The 9,922-nt window shown below is 34.8% G+C and overlaps 1 protein-coding gene across 1 annotated transcript; it reads right to left on the minus strand.

The window, feature by feature from the left end:
- Positions 1-209: 209 nt before the first annotated feature.
- On the minus strand, positions 210-2,414 carry LOC133039085 (NAC domain-containing protein 87-like). The gene is made up of 4 exons (XM_061117885.1): positions 2,291-2,414; positions 1,318-1,479; positions 974-1,230; positions 210-885 (listed from the first exon to the last, which is right to left on the minus strand). The coding sequence occupies exons 1-4, from the start codon at positions 2,412-2,414 to the stop codon at positions 400-402; spliced, it is 1,029 nt and encodes a 342-aa protein (XP_060973868.1). The 3' UTR covers positions 210-399.
- Between the last annotated feature and the right edge of the window lie 7,508 nt (positions 2,415-9,922).

The following is a 9,922-nucleotide window of genomic DNA, read 5'->3' on the forward strand; positions in this document are numbered from 1 at the left end:
AGAAGATAGAAGAGTATATATAATTAATTAACAAGAAAGTAATTAATTTGAGACAAATTAAACATACAATTATATATATATATACACTGTATATATGGATTAATATGATTATTACAAGTGTAATTAATTATGAGATTTAATATATATTGCAACTTATAAAAATATTATTAAGTTTTGCCAAATTAAAGTACATAAATAAATTTGCTGGATATATATATCTTGTCTGCAGAATGACAAGGTATATAGCTCTTCCAATTTATAAGACACACCCTTTCAAACGTACAAGGAAAATTAAAAAAGAAAACAAATAACGTACAACAGAATATGTATAGAGTTAACATTCCTATTAATGTATGAACTTATAAGTTGGAGCTTCAAATTCTTTAATCATTCGGTATTCTAATAAGAATCACTAAATAACCAAGACACAATTAGATCCCAAGACTCAAGATCCATATCCGCGGCTATTTTCTGTGGTAGCTGACGCTGATCAGGCTGAGAGTGAGACTGATGATCATTCACATTTTGATCACTACTAGTGTATTGATTAGGCTCAGAGTGAGACTGATGATCATTCACATTTTGATCACTACTAGTGTACTGATTAGGCTGAGACTGAGACTGATGATCATTCACATTCTGATCACTAGGGTATTGATCAGGGTTAGTCGACTGAGAATGATCATTCACATTTTGATCACTACTAGTGTACTGATTAGGCTGAGACTGAGACTGATGATCATTCACATTCTGATCACTAGGGTATTGATCAGGGTTAGTCGACTGAGAATGATCATCATTCTCATTCAGATTAGTAGTGAAAGGTGTACGCCTATTGGTTTTGTAAAGCTTGCATATTACCCAGCTGGAATAAGTATCAGGAACCTGCAAAGAATAATAAATGTACATAAAAATTATGTATGTATGATAATTTAGTAGAGAAAAAAGAAAAGAAATTAAATATATATCGTACTTTTGCGGGATGTTTTCTAAACATTAATTCAGCCTCTCCATAATATTCTGTCAATTTCCAATCAGTACGGTCACCTCCCTTTTTTCTATATTCCAAAGTCCTCTTAATGCCTATAACGCCGTCTCTTCCACGGATTTTCACCGGACTCGCATTAGCCTTCCAACTACCATTTTCAGATTTTCTGACCGACCACTGCCTTTGATTCTTCTTACGCGTAGTTTTCTTATAAAAATAAAACCACTCTTTTTTTGCACCAGCTGCAAAATTAATTAGTAAAATAATTAAATACAATAATATTAATAAATAAGGTAATTAATAATATTGATGAATGCAATTGCTATTACCTTTGAGATCCTCTTCTGCAGTTTGAATGATGTGTTTGTCATTAATATCTAATGCGTCGACAACTTTGATATGAGGGATTTCAAATTCTTCGTTTTTATTTTTTAAGTCCGCATACCCAACGCATTCTTCATGTGTTGGATGAAATCCCTCTCCTGGAAAAGCTTTGTTTTGAACCATAATTAATAGTTAGGAAGTATATACCAAAGCAGCTGAGAAGTATAACCATTATATACTATACCGGAGCTCAGATGGACTACCTCGGCTTTAATATTTAATTATATAATTTCCTTCTCTAACCCTAATAGATATAGTCCTAATTTTATTATTGCAATAATACCCCTTCTTAAACCTTAATTTGTAAAAATGTAAAAATAATATTCACTACTTAAATGTTACAAAAATTATAATGATAACTTAAGTATACGTATAATATAACTGCTCTTCACCCAGTTATTTTTATTTCTCTAGTATTATAATAAAAAAATAACTATTAATTTATTAATATATATATATTTATAAAATAAATAGTAACTTAAAAAATAATTCTTACTACAATATTTCATTTATACATATCATTTTATTACATTATATATCATATCATTTTTTTTTCAATATATAGTACTAAATAATATATAAATTTATATTATATAAATACTCATACTACAAAATATCACTATAATTTGCCACCAAAGTTCTCAAAAAGTTCAGTCTGATACAGATAAGTCGTCCCAACCTCAAAAAATAGCAGTAATAGTCCTCAAGGTCATGCTTTTTATTTGTCCGTTAGTCCTAATTTTAACTGAGCCGTTTACTTTTTTTAAAATTGCCACGTGTCGAAATATTATTAGTCCAAATTATTATTTTAATTTTAAATAATAAAAATAAATAAATTATTTCAAAATAATTTCTTTTTTCTTTTTTCTTTCTTTCTTTCCTTCTCTGTCTTGTTCATCAACACCACCAACCCCCAACCCTTTTTCTTCTTCTTCTTCTTAATTCCTCCTCCTTTCTCCTTTCGCTTTTGTTCTTTTTCGTCGATGGCAGCCACCAACACCAGCTTTCCAGCGGCAAGCTCCAACCGCAGCCGACGAGACATTAGAATCCCAAAACCCCAACCCACGAGACCTTAGATTCCTAAAACCCCAAACGACGAGACCCTAGAACATCTCCCTCTCCCTATCTCTCAGTCACCAAAATACCCAGAATCCAAAATCTCTGAATGTAAAGACCGCTTAGTTTTAACTTGGAAATTAGCAGATAATTAGGGTTTAACTATGAAATTGGAATATTATTCACGATTTTCAATAAACTTGTTGATTAGCAATGAGCTACACAGTTAAGTTAAAAATCACGTTAACACGCCTAAACTAGTAGGGTGTTGATGTTGGGTTTTGTGTCCTAAATAAAACCCATTACAATCTGATTAGTTATCAAAATAGAATTTTGAAGTGATTTATGTTTATATGTATGTTACATGTTTATGGTTTAATATATATATTTAATATATGCACAAAATCAGTTAAATCCAGAACATATGTTCATTCACAATTACAGTATTGTCAATACAGTGGAATGTGATTGTGATTATATGATTCAAAAGACTTAGTCCCTGTTCATCAGTGTTTTGGATTTACACTGATGTGATAATCAGCGATAAAGTATACTTTTACTTGGAGTAAGTGTTATGTTCTTTCCAGAACATTGGTAAAGTATACTCGTTTCGAATGTATGGAGTATACATTGGACTGGACCGATATTGTACTTAGATAAGATATTATAAACTTACCGTTGTATCTTTCCAAGTCAATATCAGAAGTTGATCTTAGATTAAGAGAATCTAAATCCTGATATGCTTAGGCTCAATCTCAGGAGTGTTATTCATGTTCTTTGATTTATTAGTTAAGCCTACTTTTTGGTCAGGGTGATACGTATATTTTGGGAACATGATAGCATAACTCAGTGGGAGTGCTGAACATAAATATGGAATCTATAGCTTCTACTGGTGTATAGAAATCAAATGATGATTCCCTTCGAGCTTAGTTAAATAGAAGTAAATGGATGAGCTCTTGTTTCAGTGACTATATATTAGATCACTAAAACATCATTTACAGGTAACTAAGTGTTTTAAGGGGAAAAATACATTGAGGGGTGTAAACGATAAATTTTTCCCATCTCGATGTAAATCATCTATATAGAGGATCTTTTAATCACATTAAGATTATAACAATGGTAAAATGACATAGCATATGTATATCGTGAAACATATAGTATGCTCTATATAAGTCTGAGAGTGTAATTCCAAGTTCTAAGAGTGGATTCAACAAGGAATTATTAAGTTAGGGATTTACTGTTGGAAATTATTTTACCAGAATCTTAGATCTACTCACAAGTATGTTGATTAACACCCTAAATATGAACTTTCTAAAACGATGAAATAAACACATATAAAGTTTAGGAAACCTTACATTGGGTGCAGCGGAATTAAATGACTCATTCCGTTCAGATCTCTAACCCTTGTATCCTTTCTGTCGCAGAGTATTATCAAGATCTGAACCTGGATCTCTTTCTCTGAATCTTTGATGATGAAACTCCTTCTTGCTGAAAGTCTTTCTTCACGATCTTCCTCACTATGATTGAGGTATCACTTGCTGTGTGTGGGCACTACTCTAATCACTAAGTGTTTCGAAATATTAAGGAAGAAGAGAGAGAGAGAGAGAGAGAGAGAGAGAGAGAGAGAGAGAGAGAGAGAGAGAGAGAGAGAGAGAGAGAGAGAGTGGGCGGCCAAAGGTAGAGAGAGAGGCTCACGTTTTTTCTAAATGAAAAGTGTAATTTTCCTGAAGCCTTCACTATCTATTTATAGCATTCCACTAGGGTTAGGTTTGAATTATTTGGCATTAAAATAATGAAAATATCAGAGGATAAACCCTATAAAAAAGGCCGGCCATGGCAGTGTGGATTTGGGCCTCACTTTTTGCAATTTTGCAGTTTTATCACTTTTGTATCTGATTTTCTCAAAAACGCAATTTTCTAATTCAATAATTTAAATGCCAATTCTAACTATTTAATAACTATAAATAATTATTAAATAATATTTTCATTTATCATATTTATTAATTGAACCTTACAAAGTATCATAATTAACAAATATGCCCCTTTAACTCTTTCTTTACAATTTCGCCCTTACTTAGTGAAAATTTCACAAATAGACATAGTCTAATTTGAGAATTATAATTGATTAATCAAAACCAATTACACGAGTCTTACAAGCAATATTATCTCAACTAGTGGGGGGACCATGGGTCTATATAACCGAGCTTCCAAGAAGTAGATCAAGAATTTATTACTAAAATTCACTAACTTATTAATTCTTCGTTGAATCCACGCATAGAACTTAGAATTGCACTCTCAGTATATAGAATGCTCTATATGTTCCACCATATAGACACATCATTAGTTATCCATTGTTATAATCCTAATTTGATCAATAATCCTCTATATGAATGATCTACACTGTAAAGGGATTAGATTACCGTTACACCCTACTATGTATTTTATCCTTAAAACACTTGACCCCGTATAAATGATATTTCAGCTTATGTGAAATGAGTACTCCACCATTTATTTTCGTTTGGTCAAGCTCGAAGGAGATCATCCTTTGCTTACTATTCGCCGGATAGAAGCTATAGATTCCATGTTTATGTTAGCGCTCCCACTCAATTGCACTACCGTGTTCCCAAAATGTACGTATCACCTTGACCTAAAAGTAGGCTTAACTAACAAATCAAAGAACACGAATAGCCTCTTGAGATTGAGCCTAATCATAACAAGATTAAGATCATTTGATCTAGGATCAATTAGGCGATATTGACTTGAATATATTTTACGGTAAGTTTAATAAATCTAAGTCAAAGTTCAATATCGGTCCCTTCCGACGCATACTCCATGCATCCAACCTGAGCTTTACTTTAACCAATGTTCTGGAAAGAACATAGCATTTCTCCAAATGCAAGTAAACTCTTGTTGTAGATTATCATATCTGTAAAACCCTGTGTCTGATAAATCTAGGAAACTTTATTCACATAGTCATGTTTACTTTCCAAAGTGTTGACAACACAATAAACAGGATCAAGTATGTGAAAAGGGTTTCAGATGAATTTATAAATCAAATAGACAAGCAATTGATAATGTGAACCAAAACATACACAAATGAATGAAAAATACTTTTTTTTTTCTTTATTGATGTTGAATAAAATAGATTACATTGAAATGGAGTTTTATTTAGGGCATGAAACCCAACAAACTCCCACTTGCACTAATATAAAACTAATCAGTACATATCAATTAATCCTAAATTCTGACAAGGCTTTTCAAATAAGGTCACAGCCAAGACTTTAGTGAATGGATCAGCTATCCTTTCAATATGTTTGCTTCTCTTGTGGCTTCGAGGTTCCTTACTATTAGCTATCGCTCCATTATTATCACAAAGTAGGACCAGAGGCTTTTCCATTCCAGGGACGACACCGATGCTGGTGAAGAACTTTCTTAGCCAGACAAGTTCTTTAGCACCTTCGGCTGTAGCTATGTATTCAGCTTCCATTGTCGAGTCCGATATAGCGGTTTGTTTTGCACTTCTCCAAACCACTGTTCCACCCCCAACAGTAAACACCATCCCAGATGTAGATTTCCTATCTTCAAGACTTGCCTGGAAATCTGAATCAGTGTAGCCTGTGGGATTTAAAGCACCACCCTTGTAGACTAGCACAAGATTCCTTGTACTCTTTAAGTATTTCAGAATATACTTAACTGCATTCCAATGTTCCTGTCCTGGATTAGACTGATACCTGCTCACGATTCCCACTGCATAGCAGATGTCAGGTCTAGTGCATAACATTGCATACATTAGACTTCCAACTACAGAAGCATAGGAAATTTTTGCCATGTCCTCAATCTCTTGAGGATCAGTCGGAGACTGTTCCTTAGATAGACAAATACCATATCTAGAAGGCATGTTTGCCCCATTGGTGTTATTCATGGAGAATCTCTCTAAAACTTTGTCAATGTAGGTTGTTTGAGAGAGAGCAAGAGATCTGTTCTTTCGGTTTCTGATAATCTGAATACCAAGAACATAGGCTGCTTCACCCAAATCTTTCTTATCGAATTGAGTGTTGAGCCATTCCTTGATGTGAGTCATTTTCTTGACATTGTTTCCAATAATCAAAATGTCATCAACATAAAGGACCAGGAATACTACTACTTGGTCTTCCTTGAGTTGGTAAACACAAGGTTCATCTTCATTCTGAAGAAAGTCGTAGGTCTTGATGATTTCATCAAACCTTTTGTTCCATGAGCGAGAAGCTTGCTTAAGTCCATAGATAGACCTATTTAATTTGCAAACTTTCTTTTCCTGCCCAGGAAGAACATAGCCTTCTGATTGCTCCATATAGATGGTTTCTTCAAGTACCCCATTAAGGAAGGGAGTCTTGACATCCATTTGCCAGATTTCATAATCGAAAGCAGCAGCTATGGAGAGAAGAATTCAGATGGATTTGAGCATGGCAACAGAAATTAAAGTTTCCTCATAGCCCACACCTTCTCTTTAGGTATAACCCTTGGCTACAAGTCTAGCTTTAAAAGTTTCGACTTCCCCTCCAGCTCCTCTTTTCTTCTTGTAAACCCACTTGCATCCTATCGGATGATAGTTGTCAGATGCGTCTACATATTCCCAGACTTTGTTCTTTTTGATGGAATCCATTTTTGAATCCATGCCGGCCGACCATCGTTTCCGTTGCGGACTAGCCATTGTCTGTTTATAGGTCAATGGATCGTCTTCAATACCGTCACCAACGACCATATTGATTTCACCATCCAAGCCATAACGAGCTGGTTTTGTTGAAACCCTCCCACTACGATGAGGAGCGGTGATCTTCTGAACATAAACTTTAGTAGTAGATTTCTCAGTTGGTTCGACTGAGGGAGTGGGATTGTCCTCTTCACGAGTGGAAGAGGACGGAACATTGGAAGGACTTATATCTGAAAGCAATTCCTCTAGAACAACTTTACTTTTCGGTTTGTTGTCTTTAATATAGTTCTCTTCAAGGAAAGTAGCATTTGTGGAAACAAACACTTTGTTATCCTTGTGACTATAAAATAGTCCACCCCTAGTCTCTTTAGAATTTCCGACAAACATGCATACTTCGGTACGTGATTCAAGTTTGCCTTCTTTCTTTCTTAAGACATGAGCAGGGCACCCCCAAATTCTGTAGTGGCGTAAACTAGGTGTACGACCATTCCAAAGTTCGACGGGTGTCTTAAGGACTGCTTTAGATGGAACAACATTTAAAATATCATTAGCCATCTGTATAGCATATCCCCAGAAGGACGTAGACAGAGTTGAATAACTCAGCATAGACCTAACCATTTCTAAAAGAGTGCGATTTCTTCTTTCTGCAACTCCATTTTGTTGTGGAGTGCCTGGGGCAGTGTATTGGGATTCAATTCCAAGTTCAATTAAATGATTTTTGAACTGCATATCCATATATTCTCCACCCCTATCAGTTCGCAAGATCTTTAATGATTTACCTAATTGGTTTTGAGCCAAAGCATGAAACTCCTGAAACTTTTCAAACGTTTCAGATTTCTTTTGCATTAGGTAAAGAAAACTATATCAAGAGTAATCATCAATGAAAGTGACAAAATACTCATAACCACCTCGGGCTTTTACATTCAAAGGTCTGCAGACATCGGAATGCACTAACCCTAGAGGGATTTTGGCACGCTCTCCCTTTGCAGAGAAAGAACGTTTAGTCATTTTTCCTTCTAGGCAGGACTCGCATACTGGCAGTTCACCTAAGACGACATTTTTTAATGGACCGCCTTTGGTTAGCCTATTGAGTCTATCAAAGCCTATATGACCTAAACGTAAATGCCTTAGATAAGTTTGATCATCAATTATCAATCTCTTTTCTTTTAAGGTTTCTAGGTTTAGCTACATTGAAAAGTTCACTATTTAGTGAGATTTGTGTATTCGGTCTTAAAACATAAAGCCCTTGTTCCATGGTAGCAACACGTATTTGAAATCCATTACGAGAAATTGAACAATTTGTACTCGAAAAATTCAATATATAAGATTGTGTTTGCAAACATGAGACACTAATCAAGTTTCTACTAAAGTTTGGAATAAATAAAACATTTTCTAAAATTAAAAATCTTTGTTGAAACTTGATGCGGGCTTTTCCTCTAGCTTTGACCGACACTAACTCGCCATTGCCAACTTTAAGCTTTAACTCTCCTGGAAGCAGATTTTCCCAAGTTTCAAGCTGTTGTAGTGAAGAACATACATGGTTAGTAGACCCAGAATCAACAATCCAGACGGATTTGTCGTTCTCTAAAACACATGATTCAAAGACAAAAGCATTACCTTCGTTTGAATTGTTTAGAAGCCTGGGACATCGTTCTTCTTGATGTCCCTTTTCATTACAATTCGAACATAGAAGATTATGTCTGATAATTGTACTTGAAGAAGCAGCTTTGCTAGAGCCTTCATGCTTAATCCTTTTCCTCTGATTATGAATTGCAAACCCAGGGGGACCCATTGCAATCAGATTCCGTTCATGGGCTCGTAATTCTGCTTCGAACTTTTCCATGTCGGAGGAGTTGAAATTTTTAATCATGTAAGAAATAACAAATTCATTATACTCCGAAGGAAGACTATTAAGAATGAGTTGGGCCCATTGTTCTCTTGATAAATCAATTCCTAGTAGATTTGCCTTTTGGAACTTCAGATTCATCATCAACAGGTGCGAGTTTATGCAACTACCAGGATGCATTTTCACACTATAGAGTTCTTTTGCTAAGATATTAACTAGGAGAGGATTGGGGTGAGAGTTATTCATAATGGCACTACAACACATCAATAAAACAGAAGTAAGGTTTTGGTTCATAAATTCACACACATGTTCAGAAAATAACAAATAATTACATATGTTATAAAAATACTAAATCTAACATAGTTTATTTTCCAAGGTCTTTCAACAAGCTGATACAGTGTCCCGTTTAGGCGAGAGCCAAAGCATCATCCATTGAATAGAGTTGTCAACTCATCTAAAATGATAATCATTCTAGCAACTTTTTATTCGATCAAGATTGGAATTCAGCGTTGTCCCGTTTAGGCGAGAGTCAAGGCAATTCTATCTTATGAGCTTCCACCATTGTTTCATAATTGGCATTTTTGGAGAAATAGAAATAAAATTGAGGAAACTGCAAAATCCAAGTGAGGCCCATATTACACCATGGCCGACCACCTCTTTGCATGTTTCCCAATTATTATTTTCAATTTTAATTGCCATGTAATTGCTAATCAAAGCCTAGCAATAATAGAAAAGTGGTGGATCACACTAAATAAGGCAGTTAATCAATTACACAGTAAAAGAGGAAACTGTTTATTTGGAAAGTTGAGCTCTCCCTTTCACTATATATTGCCGCCCCTCTCTTCTCTCTGTAAGGCATCATTATACACGAAATCAAGAGAGAAAAAGAGAGAGAAATTTCGAGATCCTTTGTGAGAGAGAAGTGCCCACACACAGCATACAGTACCTCCATCATAGT

The sequence above is a fragment of the Cannabis sativa genome, chromosome 6, assembly GCF_029168945.1.
Source record: "Cannabis sativa cultivar Pink pepper isolate KNU-18-1 chromosome 6, ASM2916894v1, whole genome shotgun sequence".
NCBI classification, from domain to species: Eukaryota; Viridiplantae; Streptophyta; class Magnoliopsida; order Rosales; family Cannabaceae; genus Cannabis; species Cannabis sativa.

What these genes read in the sequence shown, in the direction of transcription:
- LOC133039085 (XM_061117885.1), bottom strand. Translation starts at nt 2,414, where the DNA reads ATGTCTCGTCGGCTGCGGTTGGAGCTTGCCGCTGGAAAGCTGGTGTTG. An exon ending in GAAGAAGAAGAAGAAAAAGG is followed by an intron (nt 1,480 to 2,290) that starts GTTGGGGGTTGG and finishes TTCAAAACAAAG; the next exon opens with CTTTTCCAGGAGAGGGATTT. An exon ending in TGCAGAAGAGGATCTCAAAG is followed by an intron (nt 1,231 to 1,317) that starts GTAATAGCAATT and finishes TTAATTTTGCAG; the next exon opens with CTGGTGCAAAAAAAGAGTGG.